Source organism: Dendrobium catenatum, unplaced genomic scaffold (genome assembly GCF_001605985.2).
Source record: "Dendrobium catenatum unplaced genomic scaffold, ASM160598v2 fragScaff_scaffold_840, whole genome shotgun sequence".
Lineage (NCBI taxonomy): Eukaryota > Viridiplantae > Streptophyta > Magnoliopsida > Asparagales > Orchidaceae > Dendrobium > Dendrobium catenatum.
The window spans coordinates 252,335-275,678 of NW_021319302.1; the positions used below are offsets into that span (position 1 = coordinate 252,335).

The following is a 23,344-nucleotide window of genomic DNA, read 5'->3' on the forward strand; positions in this document are numbered from 1 at the left end:
CCTTTGAACAATGTTCAAACCAATTATATTCTAATATTGGAATAGGTTCGAAGATTAATAGATCATGGTTCAGTAGTTGTTTGGTTGTATTTCGATGATTGTCCAATCATTATTCAAAGATTGTTCGAATATAGTTTGAATATTGTTCGATTATGATGCACTGATTGCTCAATTATGATTTATTAGATAGTGCTAGATTTATTCTCTTATGAAGTAACATTAAAAATTAATATGCTATTAAATAAGAAGCTAAAGTTAATATAAAGATTGCTCAATTATTGTAACTATACTACGAATAAACAAAAATATTTCTAGCCTTACTATCTAATAATATAGTGAGTGTATTTAATTATTGGAATCACACAACTCTTTAATTGCCCACTCATGTGCCCATCTTTTTAGAGTCCAAGTCTTCTTTTTTTTTTAGAGTCCAAGTCTTCAATGTTCATCGAAATTTGATTTTTTTTTTTCAATTTGATGTGATTTTTGCAGCATTGATATTTTTATCTAATTTTTGAGAAATTATTTCGTGCGGAGTCCAAACGAAAAAAATCGTTCAGACTGTGAGTGTACACATTGTGTATAAATAATGTGTATAAGAAGTTGATACACACTTTGTATAAGAGTACAAATTTGTACACAGTATATATACGTATATATTCAGACGGTTCTTCCCCTATGGACTGGGCATTGAATAATTTTTTCTAATTTATACTTGATTTGGGAGGACTTTTTTATTGCTTATTAAAATAAAAAATTTAGTATTCAAATTATTTTTTTATTAAAACTTTATTTAAAAAACAATAAAGAAGCCCTCCCAAACAATGCCTTAAATCAACCGCTAAAAATGAGCTTTTTAGCTTCTTCCGGCGCTTGCAAGTGTCGTGGTTGACTGTCGGATCGTGCTGCATCGCCTTCGTTCTTACCATGGGCCGACTTCTGAGTCTCGCGATGCCCTAGCTCATTCGGCAACCATCGTCGGCCAGAGAGGTTAGCTCTAGCGGAGATTTACTGGCGGTGAAAAAGCCACTTGTGCGTTTAAACAGCGATCATTTCATTTACCGCCACCCATTCACTCCTAGATCTGTTCATGGTTGAGGAGTTGAGTCTCGGAAAGTCATTGGCTCTCCACAGGTTTTCTCATAAGAGCTCTACTTGATGATACCTCTGTACTTGTCATTTCCCCTATATGTTTTTGCTCAAAATAGGAAAATGGTATCCGCTTAGGGTTTTGCAATTTTTGGAATTTAGCGCTGTCGTTGGGCTTGCGAAAATCTTCCTTTGCACAGCAAATCTATCTCCTCCTTCTCATGGCCAGTGATATCTTAGCATTAGATTTCATTAAAGGCTTAGCATCCTCCGATTGTTTTGGTGAGCTTAATCTACTTCTTTTGATGCCCAATTAAGTAATTCTTTGATTTGATTAATTCATGATAGTTCCTAAATAAAGTTATGTTGGTTATTTATACTTCTCGGGGCCACACTCTCAGAACCCAGATTTTGAAAAAGAAGATGTTTCTCTTTCAGGGGCTGATTGGATGCCGGATTTACACAGGATTTAAGCTAAATCTTGCCAATGGTTACCAAAGACCATTTTAAATATTACGGAATATTAAATCCATTTCTCCTCTGTTTTGACTTATGTCTGGAACGTAGTAAAGCCTGATATTAGGCAAATAAAAAATTAGATTTACTAAATCCTACTTGCAGCCATGCCCCTTATTGATCCTATGGTTTATTGAAATCGATTTTTGGTAGACTTAGTCCCTTGATTACTCTTTCACAACTATTCATTTAAGTTCCATCAACATGATTATGAAATTTTAATTCTTTTTTAATTGATCAAGCGACATCCAAATTCAAATTTTGGATGAGGATTTGCAGGCAACCACCTTTCCAATTTGTTATGCCACTATATTCCATCCAAAGTGAACTAAAAATTTGTATAATATTATATTTATTTATTCTATATTTTATTTAATTTATTCTATAATTTTCTTTAATTCTATTTTCCTCTTCATTTTGATTTGAATTTTATTATCCTTTCATACCTGTTCTTTTAAGTTTGGATATTGAATTTTATTCTGGTAATAATTTTTTTCTTGAAGAGGCACATCTAAATTATTTATTCTGGATAGAGATGAATTTTATATATTTGCACTTGGAAATTGTATGGGCTTGAATGAAGGTATTCAAGAACAAAACGTTTTTGGAGCTCAATATCATCAAAAATATCTACCTGTTGCATTGGGAGAGTTTCAACTTAAATGCATTTTTCCTTTTAATAGTTTTGTATTGAAGCTTCCCTCATTTTCTTATTGATATAATGATATGAATTGAAGTTTAATGAGTTATAACATGCAAGGCTAAGTAGTTCCCATGTCTTGGCTTGAGAAATGAATAGTTGGAATTGGATTACAAGTGAAAACACTCTATATTAGGGTTTAGGGTTTAGAGTTTCCAAACAAGGATTCTCAAAAGAAATTTTCTAACCATAGAAAATTCAAACTTCTTTGTTGATACAAAAATCCTATCATTAGCATGAAATATCATAGGATTCCCTCTTGAGGACGCGATTTTGATGCAAAAATTAGTAGAAAAGTTTTTAATAGTTAGACTTTGTTTGACTTGGAATATGACATGATTTTGATGCAAACATATTTTTCATGTTTGCTGGCATATTAATAGTTTTTTTTTTTTATTGGAAGCCTATGTAGAAATTATGCAGAGACTGCATTATAGATTACTGAAAACTTTCTTCCTAGGTAGCTACAATTGTGGTTTATGGATGTGCTAGTTGTGCTACACTAGTCTTTATCCTCTTGTGTTTGTTTTGGTTAAAAAGAAAGCTGCCAGCATCCAAACGTTGTGCAAGTTGTCATGTACTTCGCTGCATGTTTTTAGAAACTATAATTCTGTGTATGTGCTACTTGATATTGAATCCAGATTTTTTTTTAATTAGCTTGTTAGTATCAAGTTATGGATGTTTTTGTTGGATTACAGATGACAGAGAAGATTAAGTTATTATGTTGCTATGATGGAAAGTTGGTTGTTGAAGGGGACGGTGTGGCACCTACATATGTAGGTGGGATACAGAGGCCCATCAAAGTTGATAGATCGAGTACATTAGATGATGTGAGGAGGAAAATATTTGAAGTCACAAAAATTGATCCACTTGCCTATTCGCTAGTTTTGACTTGCAAGTATCCTATCCATGGGGGTGCTTATCGAGCTGTAGCATTGACAAATGATGAGATAGTTGATTGCATGCTTGATGAATCTTCAGTTGGAGGGGCTATTGAGTTGTATGTAGAGAAGGATATTATTCCAAGAAAAACTGGGAATGACATTCCTATTGTCTCATCCTCTGTTACAATTGATGAATATGTTGAAACTACCAGAGAAGAATCAGTAACAGAGAAGGCCCCATGTATCCTGGAGGCCACTACAGGTAACTCAGGAGTGACTATTGCTTCTCCGTTGGTGCAGAATGATCCCTTCTTGTTACATAAGAACATTAATAATGTCTCTAAGAAACCATCTGAGCGTGAAGTAAGTGTAGCCGTTTGATGATATTTTCTTTCATGCCTTAAATGCTTTGCAGTTCTCATTTGGGTTTATAGGGTGAAACCATCAACTTTGTGCAGGGTGGAATGCCAAGGAAGTGCTACCATATGTTATCCATGCGCGATTGGCCTCTTACACATCCTATAATGATTGACCAACTCAACCAAGCCGGGTTCCTTGTTGCCAATTCCTTACAGTGGCTGCACCTTGATATGCATCTCCTTTGTGCAGTAATCGAGAGATGGCGTCCTGAGACAAACACCTTTCACTTGCATAACATCGAGATCAGCCTGACCTTGCAAGATGTAGCTGTGTTGACTGGCTTGGTGGTGGATGGTTTGCCAGTAACTGCAGCTCGTGATGTTGGGGGGCTTGAATCACGATGGGCTACTTGGACGGAGTGCTGCAATGAGCTTCTTGGGAGGGCACCCATGGATATTATAGACAGTGCAGCAAAGTTAAAGCTCGCCTGGCTTCGAGACAATTTTAAGGATGTACCCGAGAATGCATCTGCGGAAACTGCAGCATACCATACCAGGGCTTACATCATGCACATGCTAGGTAGCTGGATTGTTCCCAATCGATCAGGCAATGCAGTTCCATGCCGTTATCTCCCATTGTTAGAAGATTTCGAGAAGTGCGGTCGGACTGCTTTTGGTGCAGCAAGCCTTGCTTACTTATATAGGGAGTTGAGCCGTGCATCAAGGGAAAGTGTGAAGAGACTGGCCGGTAACATTCATCTTCTTCAGGTATGATGCTTGCTCATTTGCGGGGCAAATTATTAGGTCCATACACCTAACAGAGAGAATCATCCGGGTTTCTCTCTGTCTACAGTAAAAGTGTAGTCAAAGTGCAGCTGCTACAGTAACTACGCTTTTACTATAGACAGAGAGAAATCCGGATGATTTTCTCTGTCAGGTGTCCGGTGTGCATCTGCTTCTTCCCTCCCTCCCACTTCCTCCTCTACGTTCGCCGGTTCCGCCGCAGAACTCACCTTGCCGGCATCACTCAAGTTCATCATCTCCAACTTCAAGAATCTCATTCCTCATCATCTCACCACCGATAACTACGCGATTTGGCGAATCCAAATCTTTCAAAACCTCTCCGCGAATAGCTATGCCGACTACCTCACCGGCAAGATTCTTCCGCCCTCCGATCCTACCTCTCAAGACTACGCTCGTTGGCGGCTCTAGATAGTAATCTAATTTCTGCACTTTTCTCCACCATTTCTCCCGCACTCCTTCCTTATGTCATTACTTCTACTTTGTCTCAAGAAGTATGGGCCACCCTTGAACGCCGGCTACAGTCGTCAAGTCGTTCCTGTGTAATTCAACTCAAGAATGAATTACATCATGTTCAAATGAACAATCTAACCATGCAACAATACCTCTCAAGCATCAAGAATATCGTGGACAACATTGCCGCCACCGGAACTAAAATCGATCCAGAGGATATCGTTCTCTACATATTAAACGGTCTCCCGGCGTCCTACAACGCCTTCAAAACAGCCATCCGCACCTCCTCCCTACCCGCCGATCTTGATAATCTCTATTCCTTGCTTTGCAGCGAAGAGATTCATGTAAATCAAGAATCACAAAAAGATCAATCCATTACAAATTCCACTTCGGCTCTCTACGCCTCCTCGGTAAACTAGAATAAGAATCGTGGTTCTAAACGCTATTTCAAGAACAAATCATTTGCTCCGCGTCAGACCGAACCAGGCGAGCCAAACTCTTCAGCACCGACCACTCGCCCAACTTGCCAGATTTGTGGCAAGGTTGGCCACATTGCCTTAAACTGTTGGCATAGAAGTAATTACAAATATGCTCCCACGATTCAGAATGGTCCCCGAGCGATGCTTGCCCAACCAACTCAATCCATTCCTCATAGTTGGGTCCTCGACTCCGGAGCGACTAATCACCTCACGAATGACAACACTAACCTACAACAACCTACCACCTACAACGGATCCGACTTCGTCACCGTCGCAAACAGTTCTACTCTACCCATCCACAACTACGATCAAGGTTTGCTACCGTTACCGGACACCCCTCGTAAGCTTCATCTTTGTCACCTTCTACATGTGCTGAATCTTACACACAATCTTTTATCAGTGTTAAAACTAACCAAAGATAACACCATTTCTATCACCTTCGATTCTAACGGCTTTGAAATTAAGGATATACAGGACCACCGACATCTTCTTCGTGGATGGCTCCATAATGGCCTATATCAGCTCAACATTCCTCCGGACAGCCGACCAACAGCCTTTCATGCCAACACGAATCCCTCCTCCACCTGGCATGCTTGTCTCGGCCATCCGAACAACCAGATCCTTCATTTCTTAGCTAGAAATTTTACCGATTTCAAGAACATTTCTTTTTTCCTTTCACTGTACCTCCTATAACATGGCCAAGAGCCAAAAGATTTCGTTTAATAGAAGATGCTCGGCCACCACACATCCGTTTGAACTAATTCACTCGGATGTCTGGGGACCGTCTCCTATTATTTCCCTTTAACGGTTTTCGATATTTTGTTGTTTTTATTGACGATTTTACACGATTTTCTTGGATTTATTTCATGAACACGAAACAAGAAACTTTCACTAAATTCAAAATGTTTTGAAGTTTGATTAAAAATCAGTTCAACGCCATACCGAAAATCTTCAGGTTCGATGGCGGAGGGGAATTCACTAGCACCGATTTTTCTCAGTTTCTTCACACACACGGGATCATTCGCCAGTTTTCATGCCCTCATACTCCGGAGCAAAACGGCCTCGCCGAGAGGAAGCATCGACATCTCCTCAACCTTATTAGAACACTCATCCATGCCTCTCAACTTCCCGATCACTTCTGGGCCAAAGCCATCGACACCGCAAACTACCTCATTAACCGCTTACCTTCCAAACCTCTTGGCCTCCAATCACCTCACCAAAATGTTGTACAATAAACCACCCACCTTCTCTCATCTCCGCACCTTCGGGTGTCTGTGCTACCAGTGGCTGCAACCCTACACTGCAAACAAATTCGCACCAAGATCCCAACCATCAGTCTTCATCGGCTACTCTTCCCATCATAAGGGCTACAAATGCTATAATCTGGAAACCAACAAAACTCATATCTCTAGACACGTTGTATTTCAAGAGAAAATCTTTCCCTACTCCCATCCTAAGCCAACTCACAATTCTCAGATCACCACCAACCAGCCAATCCAACCTCCCCTCACGGTTGTTCCTTCCTTCACCATACCTTACCCTCTGGCACCGCAAAACACCTCCAACAGACAACTCCAGCATCCACCAAGCCCTCAACATTCCAACTCTGTTCAACCCAACACCACGGAGTCACAGGACACTCACCTCAACACTATCTCAGCTCCCGTCCAACCTCCGACCCATCACATGCGAACTCGCTCTAAAACCGGTATTCACAAACCTAAACAGATTTTCACCCTACTCAGTAAAGGCACAACTCCTCCCACTCCAACCACCTACAAGCAAGCGTCAAAACACGATCATTGGAAGAATGCCATGATGACCAAATTCAGCGGTACGGAAACAAAACACCTGGACTCTCGTCTCTCCTCCGCCCAATACACGCATCCTCGGCTGCAAATGGACGTACAAAACTAAAGTTCTACCCACGGGACAACTAGATCGTCACAAAGCTCGACTCGTCGCCTTAGGCTATGAACAACAATTCGGCGAAAACTATACGGAAACCTTTAGCCCGGTGGATAAAATGACAACGATCTGCATACTCCTCACACTCGCTGTCAACCAGAAATGGAACATGCTTCAGCAGTTCAGCTAGATGTTACTAATGCCTTCCTCCACGGCGACTTACCGGACGATATCTACATGCGTCAACCGCAGGGCTTTGAAGATCCTCAATTTCCCAACCACGTCTACAAACTAAACAAATCTCTATACGGACTCAAACAGGCCCTCGCCAATGGTTCCAGAAGTTTACAAACTTTCTACTGGCACGCGGTTTCGGGTTCAGTCGCTCCGATCCCTCTCTCCTTATCTTTTCCAAGAAACAAATTCAAATCTTTCTTCTAATCTATGTCGATGACATTCTTATAACAGGAAACAACCAATCAAGCATCCATGATCTCCTTCGCGATCTTCACACTCAATTTGCCTTAAAACAGCGGGGAGAAATCTCTCTATTTCTCAGTATAAAAGTCACACAAACCAACAACGGTTACTTCCTCACTCAAGAACACTACGCACAGAAACTCATCCACGAAGCCGACTTTGATCAGTGCAAGTCTTCACCAACACCGATCGCGCCAGCAAACTCTCACAATAAGACCGACTCGCATCCTTTTCACGATCCGTCACTCTATCGTCGCCCGCCAGTTCTCTCCAATATTTAACGATCACTAGACCCGACATTGCCTTTGCTACTAATCAAGCATGTCAACGCATGCATCAACCTACGGTTCAGGATTTTCAAAGTCTCAAACGTATTCTAAGATACGTCAAAGGCACCAAGCATCACAGTCTACCCATTATACCCGGTGACTCTCAACTTTGTACCTACGCGGATGCAGATTGGGCATCCAACACTCTTGATCGGAAGTCTATCACCGGTCATTGCACGTTCATGGGTCCAAACCTAATATCTTGGTCCGTCAAGAAACAAGTTACGGTTGCAAAATCTTCCACCAAAGCTGAATATAGGGCTCTGTCAGCAGCCACCTCCGAAACTATCTGGCTTCGCCGTCTGTCCGCAGAACTGCAATTTGAACAAACCAATCCAACGATCATATACTGCGACAACATTTCAGCCATCGCGATCGCCAAGAATCCAGTCTTTCACGCAAGGACCAAGCACATCGAAATCGACTATCAATTCATTCGGCAACATATATCTGATGGCCACATTACCATTCAGCACATCCCCTCTCAAGATCAGATCGCCGACATCCTCACCAAACCTTTCTCCAGTACTCGTTACAATTTTCTACGCTCCAAATTAATCATTCGTGAAACGAATGATTAATTTGTTGGAGGATGTGAGCGGACTGTTCTATTTACCTTAAATTGCACCAATATGTATTTACTTCTTTGGCTATTCTTTCGGCTTTCCTATAAATACCGTGCAACTCTTCCGCAGCAATAACATACAGATTACTTTTCTTCTTTATTTTATCTCTGTTCTCCTCCTCCTTAGAGGTTCTTTCATCCGGATCTAATAATTTTCCGATTTGCGGACATGTTGCAAAACACAAGGACTTTTTAAGGAAAAATATATCATCTGCATGAATTGTAGTTGTGGGCTTGGGAACATCTAAAGGTAGGTCGCCCAATCATGCAAGAGGGTGACTATGGAGGAGGTCCATATCCTGGACCTTTAGGTATCAGGTTAGTGTTTCCATGCTTTTTTTTAAGTTAAATCAACTTTCCTGAAATCTAAAGAATTCCCATGCAATCAGGTGGCAAGGGGAGCGTCGACATCGGAGACCTATGGGGCATTTGATGTTTTACAGAAGAGAGCTTAATCTTGCTGATGGTAGATGGGTAATGTGGATGTGTCATATACCTTAAGCATTTGATATTATTCTGTTTTACACTTAATCTAATCCTTTTGTAGGTTATCTGGAAACCTTATTCTAAAAATCTTCTTGACCGATTACCTGCTATCTGCACTGCTGGAAAAGGGGTGTGGCAGTCCCGAGCTCCTTTAATTCACTTTGACATTGTTGAAATGCATTTCCCTGACCGAGTAATGAGGCAATTTGGAATGAAGCAACATTCACCAAAACCTGTTGAGTCTATTGAGCAAATCAATTCTCGTCGTAAGCCTGGCGCCAATTGGCTGGAACAACACTATGCCTATCTAGCAAGATGGGCTCAAAGACACCTTCTGGTTGTGAAGGAGGAGCACCAGCCAGAACTGTCAAATAACGATGGGAATGTTGGCGGTCCTCAAGGCTTTGCATGTGGAGAAGATGAGAAATCTGAGGAAGCTGCTTGCCAGCTTCAAGGGTACATGGGGAAAGACTTGGTAAGCAACATTACGTTTCCTGTATTATATAGGCTAAGGCTTTGTTTGGGACGGCTTTCTTTTTGCTTCTTAAAGCAGCTTCTTATAGAAAAACTGCTTTAAGAAGCAGAAAGAAAACCACCCCAAACGAAGCCTAAATTTGGCAATGCAATCTTGTTAAAATAAAGTTTCACAGATCCATCTGGTCAACCGGTTGCATGCACAGCTTAACGATCATCTCCTCGAGTGTGAAAAGCCATGCTTGCTGTACAAGATGTTAGCTGAGATAGATCACACCTATGGTGTTCATGGTCTTCATCACATGCTAGGCCCATTGCCTTCCTCGCCACTGTCACAGCCTGCACTCCCAGAATCTTCGGCATTATCTGCAATGCAAATGCAAAATTGGCAGCAGCAGGAAGAATTGCAGGGAAATGCATCTTTTGATAAATCTCTTGGTAAGCCATTGCTAATGCTGTTTGCTCGATCTCCAATGAGACAGGGAAAGACTCGGGGTCGGAAGCAAGGATCAATCAGAGCACCTTAATCCATTCTGGTTCTCCTAAATTAAGGTTGTGGTTGGTACGGCTTTTCTATTGCTTCTTAAAATAATTTTTTAAGTATAAAAATAAAAAAAATTAATTATAAAGCTGTTTTAAAAAACAGAAAGAAAACCGTCCGAAACAAAGCCTAAAATTCTTTGTATAATCAGCTTCCCTTCACCAGATATTGTAATTTTCATATATCCAGCTAGGTTTATAGATATTCATCACCTGCTGGTAACTTTGTTTAGTTTTCACAAGTGATATAAAACAACAGGTTGAGGAAGAAAATGGTGTTCAATGTTTTTGTTGTCTTGGGAAGCTATAGGGGCAGTTTGGCGACAAGCGGGATTTAACTTTATTGAGATTAAATTATGCACGAATTATATTATTAGTTATTTAATTAATTTACTTAATCATTAATATTTTAAATTATATTAATAGTTAATTTTTTTATGTATAGAATGGTATAAAGTATTATATTATATTAATAGTTATATAGTTAATCAATAATAACTTAGAGGCGTCTAGGGTTTGCCTTTCATCTTTCGTTTTCGTCTTTGGCTTCGTTGCTTCGCAGGAGGCGTAGAGATTGCACGCGTCGCTTCTTGGGGTCCTTCGTAAGTTACGACATTTTGTTGGGAAGCAACGGGAGCTCGCTGGCTGTGAAGGTAACTTTCTATCTTTCGTGCACTTCTTCGGCCAAATCCCAGAAATCCGCCGAACGGAGGGATTTAGTAATCTGGGATTTAAGCCGTAAATTTGCCGGGCTTTAATACGCACAAAAACCGTTTGGCTGGATTTAGCGTAAATCCAACTTAAATACCACTGTAAATACAATATGATAAACTTTCATATTGTATTAAAAATTTTTAATTCAAAAATTTTTATTAAAAAGCTGTTTTAAAAAAGAATGAGAGTATTATCCCAAATGAAGCCTTAGTTAAGAACATTTGATAGCCAACAGATGATAATTTACAGTGTTGTCATGCTATGCTTAATAACCCAAAGAACTTGCTTTATAAAATGATTTTTAAGAATTCAGTTATGTTACATTTGGTTTGCTTTTGTTTTAAATGATTCAGAACATATCTAAAGAGATTCCTATACAGCTAAGGCAAGAAGATAAAGTAGAGAAGAAAGACGTTTTCCATTTCAATGAAACTAAGTTCTGCATCTCTATTTTCTGTACAACAGGCTATATTTGTAGAGCACTAGAGTTACACGTGACATCTTGAAGTAGAAAGAGGTTTGGTTAGGATATCCACAGTTTGATCAGTCGCGTTGATTGGAAGAATAGTAACTTTGCCAGATTGAATATGATCTCGTATAAAATGACAGTCTACTTCAATGTTCTTGATACGAGCATTAAATACTAGATTGTGGGTGAGTGCAATGGCCGATGTGTTGTCATAATGGATGACGACGGTCGACTTGATAGAAGAGATGTGAAAATCTTAGATAAGCCTTAGAAGTAAAATTACGTCTGTTGTCGTTGTTGCCAATGATCTGTATTCAACCTCTGTGGAGGAGCCTACAACAGTTTGTTACTTCTTTACTATCCAAGAGATTAGGGTGTTGCCGAGATACGTACAATATCCAGAGGTGGAGTAGCGGGTAACAAGATCTGTGGTCCAATTGGCATCGGCAAAAGTAATGAGTTGGAGATTGGATTTGAAGATGGGAAGACCAAAGTCTTTAGTTCCTTGGAGATATCTGAGTTGTGTTTGAGTTGGATGAAATTTGCAAATCCTTTAGTAGGTTGAAAATCTCTCAAATGGTTGTAGCTCGCATATATTGCAGTGCAGTTTATCAAAGTTGGAGGGCACACAATGAAATGAAGTATCATAGATCATATGCTACTACTATCATGGCAGCCACCGTGCCTGAATCAATCCCCAACTCATTTGTCTTACTCTTTCAAGGGCACTAGAATTACTAATAGTGAAACCAGCTGACTTCCAATTCTATGTTGTATCCTCCCCCGTTTGGTTGGCTAGAGGCCAATAACCAATTTTTTTCTTTTCATATATCTTAAGAAGAAATTCTTGCCAAGTTTATTTAATAAATCGTTATTACTCTTGTCATCCAAATAATAATAATAATAATAACAATATTGATAAAGTTATAGGTATTACAAAATTCTTAAAAGTAATAAGAGAAATTATTTATTTAATTAGTTAAACCTTCAAATAAGATGATTCATTTATTAACATTATTTATTCTATTATTGCTTTACCAACATCGATTACATAGTGTTAGAAATTAAAATATCCTTTTAAATTCATCAAAATTTTATCTTTAATGAAATAATTTCTCAAATTCTAAATAAATTATATGTTCTTTACCTTAAATTTTTTTTTACATTAAAAATACACCTAACTGAACTAACATTAAGTGATTAATCATCCGGGAATAGCTCCTCCTTGACTGATGGCGCTATCCATTGGATCTGTATATTTGTGACTTCCCAGAGATCACTCTCATCACTCTGCACAAGCACCTGCTTCTCTTTCATCTCTAATATCATCCTCTTGAGTAGCTTCGGCACGAGCTCCTGCATCACCGGCGACGGCAGACCCTCCTCTCCAAGGCTGGCCTTCATACAAGTGTCCATCCTTCGCAGCAGTCCAAGCCAAAAGGTTCTAAAGCCTGGTCCAGCTGCCAGCCGAACCATAAAACATAGGTAAACTTCCACCATCTGCTCCAATGCCATCTTCAACGTCCCCTCCATGCTCCGCATCTCCCGTTCCATTCCCTCCCGTCTTGAATACTCCACCATCTTTTCATGAAGATCGTCCACCATCGCAAAAATCACCAGGTTGAAGCTCGACGCATAGCTCCCCGCCGTCCACTCCAGTTCGTCCGCCACCTCCAAGAAGCACCATCCCAGCGCCTCCACCGCTTGGTTCCTTATCTCCTCTCTCCTCACTAAGCTCGTCTTCCGCAATGCCTCCGCCAGCTTCATGAATAGGTTCGTCGCCGCGAAACTATTTCCCTGAACACTGGATGCCTTATTAATTCCTTCCTCCGTGGACGAGCTGCTGTTGTGCATGTTGGAGTTCCCTGTCTCATAAAAACTTGACTTTTGCCACTGTATGATCCACTTGACGGAACCAGCCATTAGATTCAGAATTTGGGAGCTCTTCTCCACCGGACTGATCTTCAGTGCAGCAAACCCAAAGGCAGCCTCAATGCAATAGGCGTAGTTACTCCTAGTGATGTGGTCGGCCTCTGTCATCAGGCCTATTAGGGTCTCTACCCCCCGATCAAAGTTCTCCGGGTGCCGCCCCGTAACTGACAGCAGGTGGAATAGCGTCTTCCACCCAAGTGTCGTCTGCACATTTCTTGCATATTTGCTCAAGATCTTCATCGTCGCCTCAGTCACACTGTCATTACACGCATCTAAGATATCCTTGTCCAGCTTCCATGTCAAATTGATTGACTTGAAAACCATCTCCTCCGACTGCCGGTCCTGCAACCTTGGTGGCTCCGAAGAAAGTATCAAAATCACCACCCGTAACAAGGCAACCATTGCCTTCTCAACAAATGGGCATGGTGAGAATTGAGGAACTTGTGACACCAATGCCAGGCATTCATTAAACTGCATCCAAAATGCACTCAAGCGATGAAGGTTGGCTGTTATGATGATGAAGATGAGGTCCCAACAGAATCCAACTGTTTCCTCTTCCTCCACCGACGTGCTGAACTTTTGCCCCTTACCAGCCGCAGCAAAGACGAGGGCTCGTATAAGGTGCTGCAATGACTCTTGAGGCAACCCCGCGCTATCCTTAAATATGCTATCGATTCTGCATTGTTGTATTATCTTGAGGTTGTTTTCCATGTCGCTCGCAGCATTCAACATCGAGTCGGCACCGGATTCGAGCGAGAGGAGCTCTGTGAACCTACCGACCAGCCCAGAAATGTTTCGTCTGTCGCTGCCCAGGTAGGATGGTGGGTAGATCACGCCAGATCCAGACTCTGACTTTGAATGACGGCCTCCATCGTTGTCTATGTCAGCCTCTGTTGCACTACGACAGGTCTCGAGAAGTGTAGGCGGCAATAGCTTTAACCTGTTAAGCTTTAGAAGACAGTCTACCAAGTTTCTCCAAGCCCCCCTGATTGACTCGCCGAACTTGTTAGCGATTGTGAAAATGGCCAGCGTCGCCATCCTCGGCTTCACCTCATTTGAGAAGCTGAAGACGATCTCCTCTGCGGTGGCATATGGATTGAGTAGCGTGGTGTACTTGCACAAAGAAAACAATAGTTCATCAAGGATGTCCTCCAAACTGTATCTAGCAATCCGGGCGATGGAGAATAGCCCTTCGATGCACTCTTGCAGCACATTCTCGTCGTCAGTTTGCTCGAAGATGACACAGATGGTGGCAACCGATAAGCCAGAGATGGTGTTGAAAACTTCCCGACAAAGCTTGTGCTTATAGTCGCACAATATGTAGGGCTCCACTGTACGCGTTTGTTTCATGAGGTTCGCCCAAAGGTGGGAGTTCATCTCAGAAATGACGGCACTTGATGAATCGAAGAGGGTGATTGCATTTGTGGAAATGGAGAGGAACAACTCCGATAGATACTCTCGGGGAAGATCCACTCCTCCATTAATAGCTCTGTTGTTCCTTATAAATTCATCCTCTGTCATCTTTTTCTTCACCTGCGGATTATGCTGGTCTGTGTTGAGCATAATGAGGGAGTAACAGAGAATGAAGACGGCATCTTTGCTCGCAAAAATCCCAGATGTCTGCTGGTCATAGAACCTCTCTGAGAATGCCTCAAGAATGCGGTGGATCTTTTGAGATTCACCGGGGAGTCGAAAAGTCTCGAGAAAGGTTCGGAGGGCAGTGTCAAGGATCACCCCATCGAATTCAAATGTTTGTGCAAACTCATTAAGGACCTTAATATTGAAGTCGTTGGACTCGCCCAAGTAATCACCAATCTTATTCTTGTCGAGCCTCGGCGTGTAGCGAAAGAAGTAGGCAATGCTTTTAGCGTCTGGCGGGCTTGGCACCAGCCGACAAATGTTGAGAAAAGCCATTCCCTTCTTCTCATTCCTGTTGTAATGATTGGCGGCCATCATGATCTTCTTCTTCTTTAGCTTTCTCATCCTTACAAATTCGACCCAGGAATCGGGATCCTTGTGCATGTCACAGCGCTCGAGCCAGAAGGGCTTAAACGTGGAGTCATCGATCGCGTATGCATCTCGACTAAGGGCATGGTGAATTTTAATACCATCGGCGATGTTGTGAATTATGCTGATTAAGGCTTCGAAGGCCTGGAGCTGCATCGACGATATTGGACTACTCATGGGGTACGCCGTCTTGCAGAGAAGCTTTACAATTTCCTCCAACACATTGTGCCGGATAGGGTCGCAATCATAGTTCACATATATTTCCATTATGAAATTGGGTTGTCTGCAAAAACTTGTGATACCCTCGACCGCCACTTCTTGGAGCTGAGATCCATAACTCCCCTTGGCGATCTTTAACAGCACGTAGATGAAGAATGCCTCTAATTGCAACCTCAAAGACCTACAATATTTAGAAAGCCAAACAAAATGAAGAAGGGAAATCAAACGAAATGAATGGAAGATGACATGGAGATTAAAAAAAAAAAAAAAAAGATTATCATATAACAAAAATATTTATAATTCGAACTCAATAATTTACCCGCGAAGAAAATGATAGAGACTGAAAACAATGTTGCAGGTGATGGAGAGGATTCGTTGTCCAGATCGGGTACTATAATGGATGAGATGGTGGAAAAGATCATCCTGAATTATGTGGAGAAGGCCGGGGTGATGGTTGATGCTGTCGCCGCCGAGCTCTACCACGGTGTTAATGAGTAAGAGGACGAAGAGCTGGAACTCCTCGTCAGAGCTGGCGTCAGCAGTTTCGGGGTCGACGGGCTCTTCAACATTCACGAGAGAGCAGAGGAAAGAGAAGATATCAATCATACACTGCGCCGTGTAGCTCACGTGAAGGAACAGGGCATTTTTCTCCGCTTCAGAGCCGGAGTCTACGGGGCCACCGTCGGAGTATCGCATATTGCTGAGACGGGAATATATACCCTCTATAAGGTCGTGCATTGCATGACGAGCGCTGCGTTGTAGGAGATCACTGCGATCGGCGGACTGCTGAACAATCTGAAAGCAGGAGCTGACGATGGTGCAGATTGCGTGATCTGTCAGTAGGACCGAGGCATTGGAGTGCATCACGGCGGTGAGCACCTGATGGATATGCATGAGGATGGAGTCCTCTGATGCAGGATCAGTGAGCTCTAGACGGCAATTGGTAATGGCAAGGACCACCGCGTGGATTGCCTCGCGAGCACCGGGGGTGATCTCGCTAAAGATGTCGAGGCGCATGATCTTTAGCACTGCGTAAAGGGCGGCGCTAGTGGAGGCCGCCGTGACATCTTCGCTCTGTATAATGTCGAGGAAGGGGGAGAGGTAGACCATCGGGTCGAGGGAGTGCCAGCTTCCACGAAGGGGGTGGAAGATGATGGAGCGCAGAGAAAGAAGGGACTGGACATGATGGGAGTTATATGAGTCGGTTTCAGGAGCTCCATGAAGGGTGGGGCTGATGGTGGGGTCTGGAGGCTGGCGAATCACGGCGAGCATCATCCCCACCTCCGTATTCAGCGTACAGGAGATGCCCTGTTCACAAAGCCGCCGGTGCCCGCTGCACGGTGGTGGCTGATGGCCTCCGGTGTCGCCGTCTTTGGTCACTCCAGCCATTGGATGAGCAGTTCGCTTGGCCCTCATCGCGGTGGAGTGACTCGAACCTTCATTTTGCTAACAAAACATTTAGGTTCAACCGGATGAACTCTAGCTGGTCCACACAATTTTGATTGCCTCTTTCTTTAAATAGGGATTGCCAAATCTATTTATGGCCCTGCTAATCCGGATATGTAACTATGTATATACGAACGATAATTAGAAAGCAAGTTAGTTAGAAATGTAAGGTCGAGATTAGCCATTTTACTCTATAAATAAATAGGTCATTAGCGACCAAGAAAAATGGTAGCTAAAAAAAACAAATTGGATGCTAAAGCAAATAGCAACCACATATTTTTCTGGCTGTTAAATTAGTGACCAGTGGTTAAAATTGGTCGCTAAAATTGTTCATATTAGCGATCATTTTTTTTATGCTAATGAGTATTTATTCGGAAACTATTTATTACTTTTGATTGCTAATCTCGTTTAGTAACTTTTATCTGTAGCCACCAAAATAAAGCTGGGTCGCTAATCGCTAAGAGCATCTCCAACCGAACGTCAAAAATGCGTATGACGTCGTTCGGTCGCTCCAGACGAACCCCAAACTTTCATTATTTGTTTGCGGGTGAACAGTGCGATGCCAATATTAGCGTTGCATTGTTCACTGACGAATTTTTTTGTCTTAACCGGATTTGCCGAAGAAACGCGCCAAGAGGAGAAATACCTTTGCAGAAGCCCACAAAATGGAGTTCGATTGGAGATGAATTGCAATATTTTTGAGTTTCACTACATTTTAGAGTGAAAAATGAGATTTTCAGTTGGAGATGCTTTAAACAAGAAATCAAGGCATGCACCCTTAAAATTGGCATTTAAATGTTTCTCGTTTGTTCAATAGATAAATTTTACAATAGAGAAACAACGGTAAATTTATTGCCTTGAGGTCACACAGAAAATTTATAGAATCAAGAAGAAAATTAACATTTATTCATCAATTTAATTGTTAAGAAATTGCTAAGATAAAATAAACATTATATTCATTCTGATATTTTTGAAATGCCGTCATCAATAAACACATAAAATAATATCTCAAAAATAAAAAATCATAAAAGAGGCAAAAAGATCTCACGCTAGCCACTTCGGCCGATCAATCGCCGGCGAACGCCGGACCTCCCCACGCTGCCATGGCCAGATACTGTCGACGCTCAGCTCCTGGCCAGCTCGCGCTGCTGGCTGCCATCACCTTGATTCGAGAAGGAGCAGACTTCTTAAAGTGATGGTCGGACCGTCGGAGTCTAATTTTGTGAAGAAAATATAAAATTATTTGATAATTTCTTCTGAAAATTGAAGACTTCGCCAAAATTTTGGTGTTCTCATATGAGATCGCCAACGGCTTTGGCGTCTTCCGCTCTGCCCGAGGCGACTTGCTTTTTGAGAAATCGGCGAGGAGAGAAGTTTGGAGGATCGGGGAGGAGGGTGGTTTTTAGGAGGATGATAAATTTTTGGAAAATTTATATACATACCACTATATTTATAATCATTTACATATCTAACACCTAAAAATTTAATATTACTATTATACCACCTAAAACTTATTTTATATATCAATTATACCACTTCGTTACATCGTCCGTCTTGACGTATTCTTCCCGCGGAAATTTTCCGTTCGGAGTTAGCTCTGCTCTGCTCGCGAACACAGTCCATTGGAATTCCCTCTGTTCGTTGCTCGCGTATTCTTCCTTCTACTCGCTGCTTGCGTCCGGCTGATCGCGATTCGCGAGCTCGGTTGCTTGCGATCGCTAGCGACATTCCTCTGCTCGACTGGTTGCGATCGCTGGTGGCGATCCTCTGCTCGGCCGGTGTGATTCCCAACGGTAATTGTGAGCGCCCGGTGTCGGATTAAGGTACATTATATTTTCGTTGTGGTTTTCTTTGTATTTCTCTGTAGTTTTCTTTGTATTTCTTTATGTTCATTATATAAAGGTTTATAGAACCTTGCTTCGGAAGCGACCAAATCTACTCCAGGGGCCAAGGTGGAGAACAACAAGTTCTGTGTGCCGGTCCACTTCAGATGTGTTGATGAAAAGGTACTGAATCATATTATAGTTCTAAGCATTTTTTTTTTTAACTTTTTTGGTTTTTTTTTTAAGAAGATGAGTTCTTTCTCTCTTCCTAGAGATGGAGAGCTTTAGCAGACGGTTCACGGGATTGTGAATGAAGCAATGGATTGTGAATTCTGATGTGTTCACGCGTATAAAATTCTAGTTTTCTGCAGTCAGTTCACAGTTTTGTGAATGAAGCATGAAGTTCTTCCCAGTTTACATCAAATAAACCTTGAATCAAATTGACTTGCACGTAAAGCATGAACAAGGTGATCAAAATTTGAAGAACAAGGTGAAATTTCATTCACTAGTAAACAACTTACAAAATGTTGCAATAGACTTCATCAAAACATTCATGATCAACTACACAGCAACCATACAATAAACTTCTACATCATTTGGACTACTTCGACATGCAACAATAAACTAAATAAATACGGAAAGCAATGTCAACAAGAAAAACACTAATAAAGACTTTCATCAACAAGATGATCAAGTCTTGCTTCTTAGACATCCTAGCTTCAAAGCCTTCATCTTCATTAGGTACACGAGAAGTTGTCTCTTCTACGTCGTCTGTCCATTTAAAGTACCTGCAATCGTCTTCCGTTCGATTATTCATGCATCTATAAAATTGCCTTTCAGAATTGGGTCCACGGTAGCAAGTATATAAAACACACTTAAGATGACAGTAGCAGTAAACTTGACAATGTGGGCGCCTCGTAGCAGATGAATTTGATGAACTCATTTGAAGCAACTATGCCGTCAAACTTGTTATTATGTTCACTGCTACACAAAAACATAAACATAGATTTCAATTTGATGAACTCATTTGAAGTAAACTGAAGAATACTACTCTCAAGTAAACTGAAGAATACTACTCTATAGGAGCATTAAACTGAAATCATTTGAAATAACCTAAAGAACACTTACATTTCATTAAAATTGCATTCCTACAGATTAATGCTTTTACGGTAGCATCGGGATAAAGAAATTAACAAAAAAAAATTAAAACTGAATATAGAACCACCAAAACATGCTCTGGCTGAAGCATACTCCTGCTCCGGCTGAAGAAATCCACGCCCGCTTTATTCAGTTGCCTGAGTATACTACAGCTTCTACAGATTTATCCTCACGAACGATGAATGAGCTGAAGAAACATTGGGGAAAATAGACGATATTGGGGAGTTTAGGAGCAAATCTTACCCTACTTCTCCTTCCAGTGGTAAGAGACGAAGGAGCACGGGATTTCCTCAAGCGTTCGGTGGTGTTCGGTGGGAAGAGCCGAAGGTTTTTAGGGATTTTAACTGCTAAGCGGGCGTGAACGTGAAACCGAGCGAACGGAGTAAGATGGAGTGGTATTTCTGAGGTTAAGTTTGGATTAAAGTGGTATATAAGAAATATTTAAGTTTTGAGTGTTAAATATGTAATATATATGTTATAAAATGGTATGTATGTAAAAACCCCTAAATTTTTTTATATAATTAGTTTTATTAAATGTAATTAGAGAATAATATAATAGCTATAAAATTAACATCACATTAATTAAGTTAAGGTAAATATAAATTTTTATTTATTTTTGATGTAGTAACAGATGATTTTTTTTTTTTTTTTTTTTTTTTGTGATAGAGTAATTTAGTAATGGCAAATTTTAATAAAAGAGCGTAGGTTGAAATTATAATGAGCATATGTAAATATTACTTTAAATAGGAGGAAATTAGTTAAAGTGGATGGTGCAGCTTTATTTTTTTATGAGTGTAAAATTAACATCACATTTGCTTATCAGAGTCCTCAATTTTTTTCCAGATTACATCATGAAGCATTGACATATTTTAGAGAAGGTTTGGGGCACCCAATGAAAGACTTGGTTGATGCTAGAAGCGCACAATCGTACGACTGAGTGACTAGGGTTTTCGATACTCCGCTAGAGTTGAAGGCAAGGGCAAACAATATTTTTGGATGTTGCATCAATTAAAGGACAGAGGATATCAATTGTTACTTTTGAACTTTCATGAGAAAGCTATGAAGATAAACTTCTATAAATCATAAATTTTCTTAAATTGTCGAGATTGAAATATCTACGGCATAAGTTTTTCGAGCACAATCGTCACGTTGTTGTCGACTTTATGCAAATACGTTACCATGAGTTATGAATTATAAGAGAAGGTAGATTGTTCGTATAAATATCTTCACAAAATGAAAGTGAACGAGCAAATGATTTATTTTATCAATAGCTACAAGAAATGCTATCATGAGATGATAAATTGATTTCATTAAGCGGAGACGACTTTGAATAAAGCTATTTGCTACTTGAGTGAATGAATTGCAACTTATGTGCATAATTCTCAATCTAATAACTTTTGCCTTTATCATAAAGATGAAATAATCATTATAGAGCAGATTACAAAGCTCTTCTATATGATATGAAAAAAAAATGCAGATTATTAACAAATTTTTGTCTCTTGAAATAAGCTTCAATAAGAAAGAATGATGAGCTTTCATGAAAGATGATGAGTTGTCCTAATATTATTCATACACTATTATGAGCCTTTTTTTATGCTACATGAGCAATTGTCATGTCAGCATGATTTATTCCTACAAGATTAAAGTAGAATAGTTCATGGTGTTGGTTGGATGAAGGACTAAGCTTCTATCCATATAATGTTGGTCAAAGAAAAAAAAAATCTGTGACAAATTTTCGATGGAAATTGTGAATGAAAATTTATGATTTTAGTTCTGATACTTGTGAAATACTTTATATTAATTTATTTAGATATGATAGTTTAAATGAATTTATGATCCGGTGCAGTTGAATTATACTAGTATAAATGCACGTGCACCATGTGCATGTGAATAAAAATTTTAAAATAAATAATATATAATTTTTTTAATTATTATATGATATATTAAAGATATAAGATTTTGTATCAAGATGAAATTTATATTTGTATGAATATATATGATTTATAATTCTATTATACATGAATTAAGATTAATTGAAAGAAGGTATTATATATATAATAAAATCCAATTAAGATTTATAATACAATTTAAATTTATTTCATTTAGATTTGCTAAAGAATGTAATGAATTTTATTTTGAAGATAATAAAATCAAATTTTAAGAGATTGAAAAATCCTGAGCAAATATGTGTTTTTTTCAATAGTTAAAGGAAATAATGAAGGTAATCAAGTCAGATGCGTAATCATTTATCAATTTGAAAATTTTGAAGCAATTACAAAAGAATTAAGGTATTTTAAACTTTCAATAAACTATATAATTAAAATAGATTAACTGTCAGAATAATCATAAAATTATCAAGTTTATTAAATTATATTTTTTCAACGAATAATTCTATGCAAAGCTAAAAAACTGAAATGATTCAGAGAACAATATGTCAATTGAATCAAGTTCTCATAAACATGCTTCATGCATACCAATACTTCGTATGTCTTAAACAAATAGAGTTTATCATTGCTACTCTCTATTTCAGTTGATAGCTTCGTACTACGCATAATGAAAATAAATAATATCGTAAATCATTAAAACAATTTAAGAAACATATAAATTATTTTTTTGGTATCCTATTCAGGAAGGATTTATGAAATAAAGCTTAAATGCTTTAAAAAAATATTTTAAGGAATATAAAATCAAAATTTTTGGTAAATCATCTTACCCTCAACCTTTTTCATCCGGGCTTGGGACCGGCAATGGCGGTTTTAAAAAAAAAAATTTATAATTGTACTTTTACATTAAAAAATTGAATTGTTCTTAGAAAGCAGAAAAAATTAATGACATAAGAAGAATCAACTTAGAGGAAAGTTAAAATTGTTAACTTATTAACGAATAAATTGAAATATAGGAAGTATAAATGAGGCATGCTTCAGAAAGTTTATCATTTTTCCTACAACAAAATAAATATGACATGAAAATCTCAAACATAATTTACAAAAATAAAAATTTTACAAATCGCAAGTTCATAAAAAAATAAACTTATAAGGAATTTGCAGCAAAATTATCATTAGTAAGTAATACATGATCAGTTGAAAGACCTTTTGACTTAAATGTAGAAGACATTTTAATTTCCTAACAAAAAGATAAGAAATAATGAATAAGCATCTACCATGAACGAAAATATAGTATTGTAATCATATAATTGCATACAACAATCATATTATGTTTAAGATAAGTATATTGCTATGTATTTGTAATTTCATTTTTATGATTGAGTTAATCATAAGCAGACGAAGTGAGAATTTTTTAATAGGACTTAAAACATGTGGCAAGTTAAAAAAAAAGTTAATTATTAGAAATAGATATGCAACATAATATTCAAATCTAACGAATGTCATCAACTCTTAAAGTTGTTATAACTTGCAATAAAGAAAACTAAAAAGAGAGATAGTGAGAGAGAGA

The 23,344-nt window shown here is 39.3% G+C and overlaps 2 protein-coding genes and 1 long non-coding RNA gene across 8 annotated transcripts; 2 read left to right on the top strand and 1 right to left on the bottom strand.

The window, feature by feature from the left end:
* Positions 1 to 833: 833 nt before the first annotated feature.
* Positions 834 to 10,406, top strand: LOC110092938 (serine/threonine-protein phosphatase 7 long form homolog). Of its 5 annotated transcripts, none has more exons than XM_028696741.1 (7): positions 834 to 1,134; positions 3,004 to 3,552; positions 3,624 to 4,316; positions 8,850 to 8,941; positions 9,013 to 9,097; positions 9,171 to 9,584; positions 9,760 to 10,406. In XM_028696741.1, the coding sequence occupies exons 2-7, from the start codon at positions 3,004 to 3,006 to the stop codon at positions 10,108 to 10,110; spliced, it is 2,184 nt and encodes a 727-aa protein (XP_028552574.1). In that variant the 5' UTR covers positions 834 to 1,134; the 3' UTR covers positions 10,111 to 10,406. The 5 variants fall into 5 exon arrangements, with proteins under 5 accessions (XP_028552574.1, XP_028552577.1, XP_020673307.2 ...); XM_028696744.1 differs by having other exon boundaries at positions 9,790 to 10,406; XM_020817648.2 differs by having other exon boundaries at positions 3,648 to 4,316.
* A 169-nt stretch (positions 10,407 to 10,575) lies between these two features.
* LOC110092942 lies at positions 10,576 to 12,229 on the top strand. Its single transcript, XR_003701444.1, has 2 exons — positions 10,576 to 10,776; positions 11,303 to 12,229. It is a non-coding gene; the product is annotated as an uncharacterized LOC110092942 (long non-coding RNA).
* On the bottom strand, positions 11,949 to 18,297 carry LOC110092941 (ARF guanine-nucleotide exchange factor GNL2). Of its 2 annotated transcripts, none has more exons than XM_020817656.2 (3): positions 15,784 to 17,785; positions 12,549 to 15,645; positions 11,949 to 12,079 (listed from the first exon to the last, which is right to left on the bottom strand). In XM_020817656.2, exons 1-3 carry the CDS (start codon positions 16,878 to 16,880, stop codon positions 12,044 to 12,046), a joined length of 4,230 nt encoding a protein of 1,409 aa, XP_020673315.1. In that variant the 5' UTR covers positions 16,881 to 17,785; the 3' UTR covers positions 11,949 to 12,043. The 2 variants fall into 2 exon arrangements, with proteins under 2 accessions (XP_020673315.1, XP_020673313.1); XM_020817654.2 differs by lacking the exon at positions 11,949 to 12,079 and adding an exon at positions 17,959 to 18,297 and having other exon boundaries at positions 12,460 to 15,645; positions 15,784 to 17,030.
* Between the last annotated feature and the right edge of the window lie 5,047 nt (positions 18,298 to 23,344).

What these genes read in the sequence shown, in the direction of transcription:
- LOC110092938 (XM_028696741.1), top strand. Translation starts at nt 3,004, where the DNA reads ATGACAGAGAAGATTAAGTTATTATGTTGCTATGATGGAAAGTTGGTT. An exon ending in AGAAACCATCTGAGCGTGAA is followed by an intron (nt 3,553 to 3,623) that starts GTAAGTGTAGCC and finishes TTGGGTTTATAG; the next exon opens with GGTGAAACCATCAACTTTGT. An exon ending in GTAACATTCATCTTCTTCAG is followed by an intron (nt 4,317 to 8,849) that starts GTATGATGCTTG and finishes CATGAATTGTAG; the next exon opens with TTGTGGGCTTGGGAACATCT.
- LOC110092941 (XM_020817654.2), bottom strand. Translation starts at nt 16,880, where the DNA reads ATGAGGGCCAAGCGAACTGCTCATCCAATGGCTGGAGTGACCAAAGAC. An exon ending in CTCTATCATTTTCTTCGCGG is followed by an intron (nt 15,646 to 15,783) that starts GTAAATTATTGA and finishes TAAATATTGTAG; the next exon opens with GTCTTTGAGGTTGCAATTAG.